The sequence below is a fragment of the Copadichromis virginalis genome, linkage group LG14, assembly GCF_057382275.1.
Source record: "Copadichromis virginalis isolate Kocher_CV1m ecotype Utaka linkage group LG14, C_Virginalis_male_GT1.1, whole genome shotgun sequence".
NCBI lineage: Eukaryota > Metazoa > Chordata > Actinopteri > Cichliformes > Cichlidae > Copadichromis > Copadichromis virginalis.
The window spans coordinates 24,921,838-24,935,766 of record NC_140631.1 but is presented as its reverse complement, the minus strand read 5'-3'; the positions used below and the strand labels follow the sequence as shown (position 1 = coordinate 24,935,766).

General features: G+C 38.2%; 2 protein-coding genes across 3 annotated transcripts; one reads left to right on the top strand and one right to left on the bottom strand.

The window, feature by feature from the left end:
- Positions 1-4,055: 4,055 nt before the first annotated feature.
- Positions 4,056-11,056, top strand: LOC146694021 (zona pellucida-like domain-containing protein 1). Of its 2 annotated transcripts, XM_085430086.1 has the most exons (11): positions 4,056-4,175; positions 8,561-8,665; positions 8,918-9,144; positions 9,295-9,485; positions 9,606-9,678; positions 9,765-9,862; positions 9,942-10,025; positions 10,111-10,279; positions 10,563-10,662; positions 10,758-10,778; positions 10,872-11,056. In XM_085430086.1, exons 2-11 carry the CDS (start codon positions 8,572-8,574, stop codon positions 10,964-10,966), a joined length of 1,152 nt encoding a protein of 383 aa, XP_085286212.1. In that variant the 5' UTR covers positions 4,056-4,175; positions 8,561-8,571; the 3' UTR covers positions 10,967-11,056. The 2 variants fall into 2 exon arrangements, with proteins under 2 accessions (XP_085286212.1, XP_085286214.1); XM_085430088.1 differs by lacking the exons at positions 10,758-10,778; positions 10,872-11,056 and having other exon boundaries at positions 10,111-10,289; positions 10,563-10,628.
- A 128-nt stretch (positions 11,057-11,184) lies between these two features.
- LOC146694020 (uncharacterized) lies at positions 11,185-12,950 on the bottom strand. The gene is made up of 3 exons (XM_085430089.1): positions 12,760-12,950; positions 12,576-12,669; positions 11,185-12,437 (listed from the first exon to the last, which is right to left on the bottom strand). Exons 1-3 carry the CDS (start codon positions 12,812-12,814, stop codon positions 11,603-11,605), a joined length of 984 nt encoding a protein of 327 aa, XP_085286215.1. The 5' UTR covers positions 12,815-12,950; the 3' UTR covers positions 11,185-11,602.
- Between the last annotated feature and the right edge of the window lie 979 nt (positions 12,951-13,929).

The window sequence follows — 13,929 nt, the reverse complement described above, 5'->3', positions numbered from 1 at the left end:
TGCCGTCTGCTGAGGCGGAAAAAAGAAAAAAAAAAAACCAGGAGGGAGAGACAGAGGCCGATTTTTGAAAAAAAAAAGAAAAGAAAAAGAAAAAAGTACATATGTCGCAAGAAAAAATAGAGTTTGTGTTCTTTTTAGCTGTAATCACTGAGGTATAAGTCCGCGCAGTTCTTAATCAACAATGCAGAGTCCCATTTCATATATACTGATGCCATGATAGGATGAATAGAGTTCTTTGTGCATATCATGCGCGTTGTATTAAAACTGTTAATGAGCATCTTTCATTCTTTCTGGCTGAGTGCCATGTCCAGGGAAAAACAGCTCAGAGGAGGAAAAAACAGGTTTACTTCAAAATGTTGTGTTGCTCGTTAAAAGTAGAATTCAATTTTTCATTGTGTCTTTCTGATAAACAAGTTGATCTGATATTATGCTGCTTTTTGTATTTTATTTATTTAAAAACATACTGATCACAACTAAAAGAAATGCGTCAGTAAGTAATACGTTTAGAGGAAAATGATTTAGACCACACTGTGAAAACAACATTTAAAGAGAGATAAACAGTAAGGACACGAAGTAAGATTATTACAGAGTAAAAGATAAAGTGGAATTGGGTGGAAGAGAGCGAGGGATTGCCCATAAAACAGGAAAACAGGCAGTGGAGGAAGAGGAAAGTATTTTTTTTTTAGACCCGCACTTCCTGTTCATTGCTTTGGTCTGGTTTCCTTAATTTTCAGAGTAGAAATGACTGAGGTTAGACTGTCTGGATCAGTCATGAGTTATAAAATGGAAATAAATCAAATTTCAACGTCAGCTCCACCAGATATTTTTCTTTCTGGCCAAATTATTTCATCACTATTCTAAATGAATGTGAAGTCAGTAGTCATTTCCAGGGTGGGGGTCTTTCTCTGATCAAGAGGAACTGAGTGGACTGAATTATATGCACTGGCCTTTGCAGCCATAAAACCAACTGAAGACTGCATACATAGTCACCCATCTGTTTGCTATCTTCACTTGTCAGTGTGCAATCAGATCACAAGACAAGTGCCCAATCTGCACCTGCATCAGGTGAGTCCTTGCATCAAGAAGCATATCTGGACATGCTTTTTGATGTTTTCTTAAGAATATTTTGATAATGCCCCCCATTTTGTCTTATTTTAATTTCACAAGTATTTGTTAACGTTAACATATGACGCACAATGTACCTGCTTCCCAACACAAAATCCTCTAAATTGCACCTCTAAAGTCCCACGTTTGGTAAATATTTCAGGTAAATCCCATCATAACTTTTTAGATAATTGTACATAAAAAAACTGCACATTTCAACCTAAGTCGTAGTAACATAATGGCATATTTCCACTACAGTTCTCTTATTGGAAACATATACAAACACACATAAAGAAAACAGTTTATCTGTATGGATGGATGGATAGGAAAAATATAGGAAAAATAGAAAGCCCCTCTTCTTAGGACTTCCAGACTAATTTCCAGAGTGTATCCATCAAAGGCTTGTACTTGCTTGCACTGTAATGCTGATGAGTTAAGATTATTTTGGTGGAGATATACAGAAAGAATCAAACACATTTTTAAGACATAAAGACACTCACATAGACTCACAACACAGATGTTGGCTTCAGCCTGTGGTCTTGCATGTCCTCTAATAACAGCTATCAACACATGACCTTGGAAGTGGAGTAAAAATACCATTCTGTGGAGAGCTGAGAGAGGACAGATAATCATAGGTTAGTAAGGCATGTGGTCTGCTACCTGGGATCAAGCAGTCTCACTGGCTGTCTCTTTGTTGGTGACACAGCTGTGTCGGTCATGTGGGTATCTCTAGAGAGACTGAGCCTCTGGACTGATTTCCTCTCCTTCATTTTGGTCTTTTGCTGCCTGTGCAGTAAATTTGATTATTGGCTGGTGAAGGCAAACGTTTGTCATGTGATGAAGAGCTGTGACTGTGTGTTATAAACCCTGCCACTGTTGAGCCTCTCCTCACATCATCATTGAGTTTATTATCGGGCAACAGGCTCAAATCTTATTTGCTCAGCACAGGAATGCAACGTGGATAACTTCATGTGAGGACTCAAATGCTAGACTGTAAACCAGAATTGTTATTTTGCAAGCAACCCCTTCAGGATTATTGCAGAGACACTGGCAGATTCATCTTTTAAGTTTGGAAACGTGAAAATAATATAGGAGGGACTATTTTAGTAGCAAAGCTGCATAAAATACAACTTACAACTACAACACCTCGAGCTCAGGATCCACCTTAAATCCATCATCATGTTAGGCGATACTAAGCCTATTTCAAAGTGCCAATTATATCCATACAATACAATAAATAGACCTATGGATTTCACTGCTTTGCACAGCTCGTAATAAGCAAGACAAACATAATGAATCCACTAATGTAAACTTCATTAAAAAAAATTGTACCTGAATTTTTCATGTATCGCTTTATTGGATATTTATTCGAACTTTCTGAGTGACTCTGCTGGAGTGGAAGTTGTGTCACTTGGTTTGAACTCTTCAGCTCTGGCAAATCACGAGTTGTAACCCAGACCCAACAACAACAAAGCATTTGAACTCTGTCTAATTTTGCCCAGCAGATGACACCAAACCACACAGAAGTAAGGTTAAGCAGCCACTCCCATTCATGGTTTAAACTGTTTAAGTGTCCAGAAAGTAATGACTCACATCAACTCAGGTATTCAGCTTTTTTTCTTTACTTTGGATACCAAACTTAAAATAGAAAATATTATCCTTACTTACCAACTACACTCATTTTTTTTCTTCCAACTATTTACTTTTAAGCCTGTAAACTAACACAGTCATGTTTTAATCTTTACTTATGGAAATATTTCAAAAGTAAGACCCATTTTAATATTTAACCTCCTAAGACCCAAACTCTTTCATGGCATGCATTTTTAATTTCTCTTTGATATTTGGGATGATTGGGACCTGATGAAGGTAAAAACAAAGAATTGCCAGATTTTTTTTTTTTTTTACCTGATTTTTGTTTGTAAGAAAAATGAGAGCCACATATGAGGATTCATTTAAAATTTCGATAGAACAGTGGCAGTATAATGTCCTTGTAAGGGGATATCAGGCCCTTGTAGAGCAAGATTTAGTATTTTGGTCTAAATAACCCCAAATGTGATGTCCACATATGTGGACGCAGGGTCCTAGAAGGTTAAAGACACAGACTATTTTACATGCTTTTGTCTCTTAACATCTAGATTACTACATTGACTGTTTTACTTCCTAACCTACTGAATGACTGCAGACTATACAGAACTCAGGTGCCATGATTTGAACTTGAGCAAAGTGATGGGATCACATCAGTATGCATTGGAATCGATTTTAAGATTGTACTGATTATTTTTGCAGCACCACTTCCTACCTTGACTGAAAACTAAGTCTTTAATTTGAATGGTCTTTTTTATCGCATACATTTCTTACTTGCGTTTCATTTACCTGATCTTGTAGAGCAGTTTGTGATCTGAAAAAGGTCCATATTTATTATTATTTATGAAAAAAGATTTATTTATGTAAATAATTATATTTTCTTGTACGTTACAAAAAAGTAACACATTACAGAAAAGTTAAAGAAAACTTTTACATTTATTTGGTAGAACTGGATTTAATGCGGCATTAACATGTGGTTAAACTTGAGAGTTGTGGGTTTCTAGTAACAAACCATCAGCCATTCCTGAAATCACTTATTTGTTGCAGAGGATTTTTTTTTATGTAGAACAAATGCTTTTACTTTTGTTTACTTTAAGTACAGTTCAGCAATAATATTAATTATATATATATATATTAGGGGTGCAACGATATTCGTATCGATATTGAACCGTTCGATACAGTGCTTTCGGTTCGGTACGCATATGTATCGAACAATACAACATTTGTAATTTATTTTATCAATTTTCCTTCTGACGATGCTGTCTGTGTGGAGTGCTCAGTGAATCTGTGTTCGACTACTCCGCCTAGGCTGCACTGTCGAGCGCAGATCCACTGAGCGCTCCACACAGACAGCATAGTCAGAAGGAAGAGCGCAGGGCAAGCTAGCAAGACAGAAGTTAAGCTCTCCTTGCAACAGGCAAATTGACCCTCATTCAGATCTGGCATTTGGAATTATTTTGGTTTTCATGTGACGTATGACCCTGAAGGTAACGGGTCATGGACTAAAGTAAAACAGTATGTTGAATGTGCCATGCAATGCTCAATTACATTGGTGTGAACTAGTGTGTTAGCGCAGTTAGCTCGTTAACGTGTTGGCCGTCTAGCCCCATGCACGGAGCGATCGGCGGTAGCTCGTTAACGGAGATTTGCCGTGTTGTGGCGTTAAGGTCATTTCAACGAGATTAACCTGAAAGCACTAGTGGGAACACAACGAATATGACTGCACATTTACGCCGACATCATCCTAGTGCAAAGACAAAAACAACAAGCATGCTACTAACTTTAGCCGAGTCATTTAGACAGCTGTTAGCACATGATTCTCCTTATGCTGCTGAGAATATAGCCCAGAAGAAGCGGATAGTATAGCTTTTATTTTGGAAAGAGCCATTTCTCTGTAATAAACTCTCTTTTCCAAAGATGAGTGATTCCTCAATCAGATACAGGGCTTGCAATATCGCTAGCCCGACGTCCCGGAGCTAGCGATTTTTTCAGTCGGGCTACCAAAATCTATCTCTGCCCTGCCCGTCGGGCTATTGTAGGAAAAATATATGTCAATGCTTTTGCATTCTTTCAGAAATGTAGCTGGGTAATTATGTCATTGGCATCCGTGAGCCACTGTCAATATGTGACATATTGAAATCGCGTTTGAATTTGCGCTTGTTTTTTTGCTTTCACTTTGCAATCGTGCGAACTGTGTATAGAGAGCGACAGCACTGATCTGTGAGTGATGATAATTTGTGCACCAATTCCTCTGACATCGTCTTATTAATCGTTAGCTTACTATGCAAACATGACAAGTGAAATCTCCCGCAGCTTAAACATGTGAGAGGTTGATCGCGCAGAGAATCGCTGAGCTTATGTGAGTGCGCGTGTAAAAGCATTTCAGTTCTGCTGAGCCAAATAAGACAGGTCAGGGTGAAGAAGTGACAGCCAAAGAAAAGCTTACCACAAAACGGAGAAGTTATGACAAATCAGACTATAAGGCAAAAAGAAAGTGCAGCTTTATGGTTTCATGGACAAAAGAATTTCTGTGGCTGCAATATGACGAGCTATATAACCAGGGCTGCACATAAGTGGTCCGCAGGTGCGCATTCGCTGTCAAAATAAAAAACGCGCACAAGGGTTAGGGTTAAATTTAAAAACTGTACTTTTGAGTTAAAATATATATTTATAATTTTAATAAATGACAAATTAAAAATGCATGAACATTTTTTTTGTATCGAAAAAATATCGAACCGTGACACCAAAGTATCGAACCGAACCCAACCGTGAATTTTGTGTATCGTTGCACCCCTAATATATATATATATATATATATATATATATATATATATATATATATATATATATATATATATATATATATATATTTATTTATTTCTAGTGGGATCACTGCTTTGGTAGTTTTACTCATCCTTCTTCTTCTGCCACTTGATGTGAGTAACCAACACAATATCTGTTACCATCAAAAGCAACTGAAACCCATTCAGGATTTGTTTTACAGTGTAAGATGATTACAGCATTATGTCATAGGAGCAATTATCTGTGTATTTATTACAAGTTGTCAAAATAAATAAAAAATGAACCCTCTCCAACAACGAAGCATTACAAATGTTATTAAACATACAAGTTTCTCAGTTTCTTGTCCAAGTGATATTCTATATTCCCACCCAGAGGGGTTATCTGTAACAGTGGGGATTTTCTCTGCAGTACATGTCTGCAGAGTACAGTACCAATTTCTCACAAGCTTCCCAGCGTATCTTCTTTCCTCCAAATCTAAATCCTTGCCTTCTCTTGTGCCCTGGTTTTATACTTTTCTAGTGTGATTATATGTCAGTAACCATTATAGTTCTTGTTGAAAGGAGCCAGTAAAGCTGCACACAAATCCTTGTTGGAGCTCACTGTCATGATAATCCTGTGTGGTCTGTGAAACATACCCTGCTAAAGATGGTGACACTACAGTTGATTTCAGCCCCTGTTCTGGGAGCAATGTATTGATGCATCAGGCAAGTTAATTTCACAGTAAAATTCACATATTTTTACAGTAGTAGTGCTTCTGTTAAGCTTATTAAATGAAATAGGTTTGATACCTAATCTTAGTCTTTATAAAGATAAACATTAAGTATTAAGATAAACTATTAAATATTAAGATTAAGCCACACATGTCCAGTGTTTGAGACATTGGTGGCTAAAGCTGACCCATTAACCTCTGGACATGTGACCATCATGTTCTCTGTTTTCTGTATATTATTATAGGGGCTTTACCTTGCAATATAAAATGTGCTGAGGCAACTGTTGTTGTAATTTGGTGCTATATAAATAAAACGGATTTGAACTGAATCATTCTACTTGCATAATTCACTGATTTCATTTCATTTATTTATTTATTTATTTATTTCACACTTGGTACAACAATTCAAACAAACCAACCACACTTTCTATCAAAAAGCACTACAACCATGTGTGCAGTCAAGGTCATTGCAGGAAAAAAGTATAACAATACAAGGACTAAGGAGTGGAAGAATGGCCTGTGAATTTTTTCTAAACAAGTTTCCTCTGAGGTAAAAATCAGGACAGAGTGACACTGGATAGAGTGACAAATGTTTTCTTTCACCTTGGGCTCTTTAGCAGAACACTAAGCTAATTTTCTTCTATATTACTAGTGAACAATGGGTGTTCTCAGTAGAGTTGTAACAGTTATGGCCTATAGGTATCTAGTCTATAGGCAATGCAGTTCTATCAAGATTGAAATAAGTCTGACATGCAAGGGGAACTAACAGCAAGTTTTTAATAGGCTGTTGTGGCAAGATCACCTCTCAAGCATTCATTGTGCATAATTCTCAAGAGATAAAGCCACTCTTGAAGCATGTATGTTTAGTCTTTTTGTTTTTTTGCTTTTGCTTTTGAAATCTGATTCTTGAATTATTTGCAAGTCGATGGAGGATCTCAGTTATTAAATTTATGCATTGGCCTGGGTTCTGCTTTGTAAAATGCATTTGCTCTGCATGTGTTTCAGGCATTTTTTTATTAGAAACATTAGCTGCAATATGATAATGAAAAACCTGCAGGTCTTCAGTAATGTTGCCTGATTTTTGTAAGAAGTTATAGTGAAAAATTAAGTAAGGGAGAAAAGTGTCCGTGGCTCACTTTGTCTGAAGTCAGTTGAAAAGTTCAACAACCAAATATGCACACTGCATCAAGGTTTAAACCTCACTTGCCTCATTGCAGGAAGGTGCGACAGCCGACAGCTATATTTAACTTCTGTTCTTTGATAATGATTTCTGATGGAAGAAACCCGAAACAACAGTTGCAGCTAACCTGCGGGAGCTGTGTCACACAAGTCCCAGTACACAAAGATAGGGGAAAGTGTGTGTGTGTGTGTGTGTGTGTGTGTGTGTGTAGGGGTCTAAAATTAGACAAAGGGAGGGCTACTGAGTCACGCAACTGTGGTATGTATCCTGAATACTATATAAGCCATATATCTCAAATACTGTGACAAGCACCTGCTCAGGTATCACCAAGGTAAGACCCTCTTCTGGTTGTTGCATAGGTCTCTTCCTAAAATAAAGAATTATATGCAGTACTGTGAAAAAGGATTCAGTCAATTGTCATTTTTTAAAAATACAGTAATGTGGAAATGGGAAATTGGTGCAATGATACATCTATTGTTAAGTAGTCTTAAAGAATAGTTCTTCAGGCTTCTTGAAGCTCAAAGCTTTTCTTTGGATGGTGGTTGCCTTTTGGTCAGCTCCATGTCAAGATGCCACTGATTTTCAGTCCAGTTCTTGTGTAAATTGGCAAACATCCTTTTCGCCCCATTTCCTTCCTTGAGAATGGTTTCTTGACAGCCAGAATTCGACTGAGACCATTTCTGACGAGGCTTCAGTGAACAGTAGATGAATTCGCTAAAGGGCCAGATGCATCTCTCAGGTCCCATGTCAGGTCATTGCTGTATTTATCTAATTTCTTAAGGACATTATTTTCAGATTTTGTTCATGTGCTGTAGATAGTTTTTTAGGCCTACCACTTCTTCTTTTGTCCTCCTCTGGTTTTTTAAGGACTGCATACTGTGATATACCAGGCATGATACAATTTAAAATTGGCTCTCTGATAGGTTATCTACTATTATCATAGGTCAGTGAAATTAAAAGAAAACCCCCCCAGAAAACTGTTCAAGACCACTTAAAAAGAAATTACAAAAGCGTCTGGCTTCTCTAAAGAAATGAAGTGTGGCTCCAGACCTTTCCACATGATTGTAGACCTTATTATAAACATTGGAATCATCTAGTAGAAAAACAGCAACTTATTTACACATTTTTCACATAAAATAATAAAAATAACTGTTGCTACTGTTGTTTTACTCCTTTTACAGGAACTGCCATTATGGCTCTTTACCGTTGTCTCCCCCTGCTGGTGATGCTTTTGCAGCCTGTTCGGTGCCTCTATAACTGCTCCTCTGAATATCAAAGGACCCCAGGTACTTTTTGTGTGACTTTCAACAAATAAAATATCAGTGCTATTAAGAAAACAAAAATAATGCTCTTTTTAAAACTTTTTGACCAAATTTGGTAGATATTTATTTAGCTGTACAATATTTAGGCTTTAAACATGGCAGCCACTAAATCATAATCATTTAACCTTTTAATTAAAAAAAAAAATCACATTATTAATATATAAAATTAAACAACTATTTAACTCCCAGGGTTTTTAAAATTTCTTTCTTTCGCAGAAAACTCAGACCTAATGGTTCAATGTGGCACCAGCAAGATTACCCTGGACATCAACCTATGCACAGTTCAGTGGGCTGGCTTCAATGCCACAGAGCTAGCACTGAATGGGCAGTACAGTAATACAGCGTGCCAGGGCTCTGTGGACACCAGTGTGAACCCTCCGGTCGTCCATTTCCAGCTTCCTGTCAACCAGAGTCAGGATAACTCCTGTCGCCAGTCTCTGCAGGTTATTGGATATTGGAGAATGGAGAGATTGGCAAAAAATGACACATATCTGGAAAATGGAGCTGCCAGATGTTAGATATCTGGCTGCTTTTTGGGAAACTGTTTAGCAGCATATATGAACCACAATCGTATCTCTTTCTATCTTTCTTAGATTGTAGATGAAAATCCAGACCCTTCAGGTCCCTTCAGCAGCTTCTCGAGTATCCAGGCAGTTATTGTTACAGGATACATTAACACACCTAGATCTGACCAGGGGCTGATCAGCTACTCCACAGATCTCTATTACCACTTCTCCTGCCGATATCCACTGCAATACCTTTTGAACAATACACAGATTACAGCGTGAGGAACCAGATATACTTACTCCAGAGATGTGTTTCTTATTGCGCATTTATACAGCAAATCTAAAAGTTACCATATGTTTCTCTGTCTTTTTTTGCATGTTTTCAATTATTTTTCTAGCTCCTCAGTCTCTGTGGCAACCAGCAACAATAATGGGACCTTCATCGATTCACTCAAAATGAGTGTTTTTAACGTAGGTATAAATTATCAGTCAGCTCATGAGGACACAAATCAGATGTGTTTCTAATGACTTGGTTTACTCTGACACTCTTTTTCTAGGACTCTAACTATAACTATCCGTTAGTGGTGCCTCCACCAGGACTTGAGCTGCGAACCAAGTTATATGTGGAGGTCAAGGCTGATAATCTGACACAAAAGTAAGTAAATGCCTTTCGGATGCTCATAACGAACTCATCAGACTTCATTCCTGTTGATTCAGTATTGTCTTTTTTTTAGTTTCAATTTACTCTTGGATCGTTGTTTTGCTACTCCAACTCCTTACAATATGCCACAGAGCGTGCAGTATGACTTCTTCACTGGGTAAGAAAGCGCACACTAGCACAGTGTAACTGTACATTAAGATATTTTCATGTCTCTAATAAAAAAAAAAAACACTTTCCACCAGCTGCAATATAGCTAACAGGACGACTGTGACGAGCAATGGCGTCTCCACGGTTGCCCGGTTTAACTTTGAGGCCTTCCGCTTTGTTCAGCACCATGACCAGGCAAAGTCCAGCATCTATGTGCACTGCATGCTGAGACTCTGTGAGCCTAGCAAATGTCAACAAATTCAGGTAATTTCAAGTAAGTTGAAAAGTCAAGAATGAGCGCATTCTTTGAAACAGCAGATAAAGTCATGGTAGAGAAAAGATACCACAGACAATATTTAATAATATATAATATATATTACTTAATGGTTTTATAGAACTTGGCAGGAAAGAGATTGTTATTTCCACCAGCAACACTTTGTGGTTCACAGTTGGGCCACTAAATCCCTGGGGCTGTAGGCTCATCCCTATCTTAACATGTATATTATAAATCCATAGTTTCCACATGTTTTGTGTTAAACATTTTCAGAATTGTGCTAATAACAGAAGAAAAAGGTCTTTGGTTCCTTTTGGTAAAGAAAGCAGCGAATCAACTACCATTTCAGTCGGACCTCTTTACATGGCTAAAGGTTTGAAACATATTTTTATTCTTTTCTTGCGATTTTCCAAGAATACTTAAGTTACAAAGTTTCTCACTTTCCGTTTTTCTTTTACTTTATTAAAGACTCTCCCAATGCAGAAGACAGTGAGTATACTTTAGTTAGACTCATAAATACATCTTAATATTGTTTCATAATTCAAAAAGCAAACTTAATTCATCTCTTCTTGTGTGCATCAGGTAATACCGTGACTTCAGGCAGCGATGGCCATAACATGACAGGCCTGACTGTGCGCCTGCTGTCCTGCTGGGTCTTGGTGGCTGGTTTGTTCTGAAGCTGTTTAATTGCACTGGACTGACAGATCAACCAGCCAATTCTCTTTGCATTGTCACCTTGTACAATGCTGAAGCTGCATAGTGCTGTAGATTGTGAGGTAAAATCTGATAATGTTGTAGTTTTCATCCTATTAAATATAATTTTGTATCCATACTTAGTTGTCAGTTGTGAAGGGAAAGTCAAACTTGAACTGTAAAGCAATTAAAAAACAAGTAATTCTGATATTTTATGGCAATAGAAATAAATTTTGATTATACTTGTCTACAAGATGTTTTTTCTGTAAGATGTCTTCTATAGAATCTCAACTGCTTATAAGCAAATAAAGTATATGCTTTAAATAAACACAAACAAACAAAGAAACTCAGAGACTCTGTGACTGACATGCAATAATTAATTGACAGAAAGAAAGGGTCATTTGTACAGTGTCATGAATACCTTTACTCTCAAAAGACAGCGATATATATATACATATATATACATATATATACATATTGACAATTCCTCACCGGGTCACATACAGAATGAGACAAATGCATCAAATTCACACTTTCAGACATATTTACAACATACTCACTGAGCTGCTACAATGGCAACAAACAAACAAATAAATGAAAAGGAATACAGATTTCTGTAGTCACTGCATTGACTGCATAATGTCCTGAATCAGAGCTGAGAGCTTAACTGAGAAGTCCTCCCGCAAAGAGCCACTTTGGAGTGTAAATGAAGAAGAAGTCGCGCTAGAGGCTCTTGGGACCCCAAGCTCCTTTTCCAGCCCTGTGAACAGCCTTTCCATTCGAGCTTGAAGCACTTGGACCTCCACGGATGCATTTTGGCAGAACTGCTCTATGCTACCTCTCACTTCTGCTGTATGAGGTTGTGCAGATTGTAGCACTGCAGAAAGCTGTACTTTCAGGGCCTCCACTCTGTTCTGTGCCTCCTCTTTAAGTGAACTCACTTCCTGTCCCAACTTGGAGCTCATTTCCAGCCATACATGCTCTTCTTCACGATCACTAGTCTGTTTCAGATGTTCAATCACTCCACTTGCTTTGGTATAAAAGTCACTGATGGTGTTAGCAAACTTAAAACTGCTGTGCTCCAGGGATTGGCTGATTAACTCGAAGGCTTCCTGATACAGAGACGGACTGGCCTCCTCCTGAGCCTCAGCTGTTTCTAAAGCCTGTAGATAGAGACCCAGCTGGCTGCACAGATCTTGGCTGTTGCTACTAAGAGAGCCTTGGAGCTGCTGAGTCAGGGGAGTTAAGCGTTCTCTCATGCTGGCCAGGCGGGAACTGAGATGCGCCGAAGATGGGGACAGCCTCTCTCGCAGCTCCACCAGCTCTTGACGCAGACGGATGCGCAGGCGCTCCGACTCCATGGCGAGCTTGCGCTGCATTTCCTCTGCCACAGGGTTGTCATCATGTTCTTGGTTGTAAAGTGCACTGCTGTCTATGCTGCTCTTGTAAACCTTTCTGCAGAAATCAAGAAAGAAGAACTGAATTATAACGTGTGAAGACAGGTTATATGCTACAAAATAGTAATAAGCAAGTATTTATATTTGCATATGTCTTTAGACACTGAAGATATGGTCGTTCATGAAGACAACTTACTGCAAATCTTTTGTGAGGTCTGCCTTGCCATGAGCTTGGTTGGTCTTTCCATCAGACCACGTTGGCTCTCTGCTGTCACTGTGTAGTGGGTATCCTATAGTTTAAAAAAAAAGCATAAATCTACATAAATAAAGAATCACATGGCAAAATGAAGAAAAAGGAGGAAAGGAGGAGATAAACATACCTGAAGTTGTCAGGAAGGACACAGCAAAGATTACAACTTTTAAATGCATGTTCATCTTTCTGTAGAAGGACAGATGATAGAAAAATATTAGAATTTTACCCTCAAAACATATAACTATAAGAACGTTTCAATATATTCTTCTCCCAGTACAAAAATAAGCACATTATGCATGTAAGTATGTCTTTACCTGAGTATCAGGGGTGTGTGGACTGACTGCTCATCTCATCTGACTTATAAAGTCCTTGTTATCAGAGCAGCTGCCCCAACTCTGCTTATGTCAACAGTCAACACGTGGAGGGTCACACTGATGATAGAATTTTACTACCTTTGGAATTTTGAGTGAAAAAAAAGCCTAAAGTAAGTTAGAAACACACCTTGCACGGAAGAAATGGCCTTCACGTCTGCAAATGCTTGAAAGTGTATTACACTTGTAACCCTAATATCCAGCAAAGCCTAACTCCACTAGTGAAAAGAAAAAATAAAGAGTCTGACTGTACTGAACTCATTCTCGTTCTCATTTGATTTGATACCACAATAGCTTCTGGTCTCAGACACTCATTTCAATACAGTGTGGGATGCAATTTGCATACTATAGTTGGATTTATAGCAGAAAAATGTAAGTAAGATGTGTATGCTATAGGTTGTGGCTACCTTGTGATTGAGAAGCCATTATTTCAAGTAACAAAGGTGTAGCCTGGCCTATTTATGGCAGCGTTTTGTACCTTTGCCCCTTCTACACTGTCACGGGAGATGACTGATAACATTTGGAGCACCTAAAAGCAGCTTTCAAGATTATACTTAAAGAAGTCTGATGTTCATTTTATGAATTACATGAAAACCTTTTCACCCAAGCTAGCTAGTGCTAGTTTCCAGCTGTACCTTAGCGTTTGCATGCAAAGTTTAGACAGGATCTCTTGTTTCAGTCCATCTACCCCCTTTTGTAAAAACATTTTCACTCCTGGCTACAACCCCCAGCAAGAAAAGGGTAATTATCAAAATGCAAAAACAAAGCCTACAAACCCAGTGGGTAAGTTTACACTGCACAAGAGGCAGCTAGCTCAAAGTTCACATTATAATGAACTAGTTCAGATTGCATGACTACATGTTGTTTAATGAAAGGAGAGCACAGGGGTGTGCTGGAGTTTGAGTCTGAGAAGCCACCCACCGCCT

Bases quoted from the DNA above. Each gene is read 5' to 3' on its own strand.
- LOC146694021 (XM_085430086.1), top strand. From the start codon at position 8,572: ATGGCTCTTTACCGTTGTCTCCCCCTGCTGGTGATGCTTTTGCAGCCT. The intron at 9,145-9,294 runs GTTATTGGATAT...TATCTTTCTTAG, and splicing joins CCTGTCGCCAGTCTCTGCAG to ATTGTAGATGAAAATCCAGA. The intron at 9,679-9,764 runs GTAGGTATAAAT...CTCTTTTTCTAG, and splicing joins TCAAAATGAGTGTTTTTAAC to GACTCTAACTATAACTATCC.
- LOC146694020 (XM_085430089.1), bottom strand. From the start codon at position 12,814: ATGAACATGCATTTAAAAGTTGTAATCTTTGCTGTGTCCTTCCTGACA. The intron at 12,670-12,759 runs GTATGTTTATCT...TTTAAACTATAG, and splicing joins GTCCTTCCTGACAACTTCAG to GATACCCACTACACAGTGAC. The intron at 12,438-12,575 runs GTAAGTTGTCTT...TGATTTCTGCAG, and splicing joins GACCTCACAAAAGATTTGCA to AAAGGTTTACAAGAGCAGCA.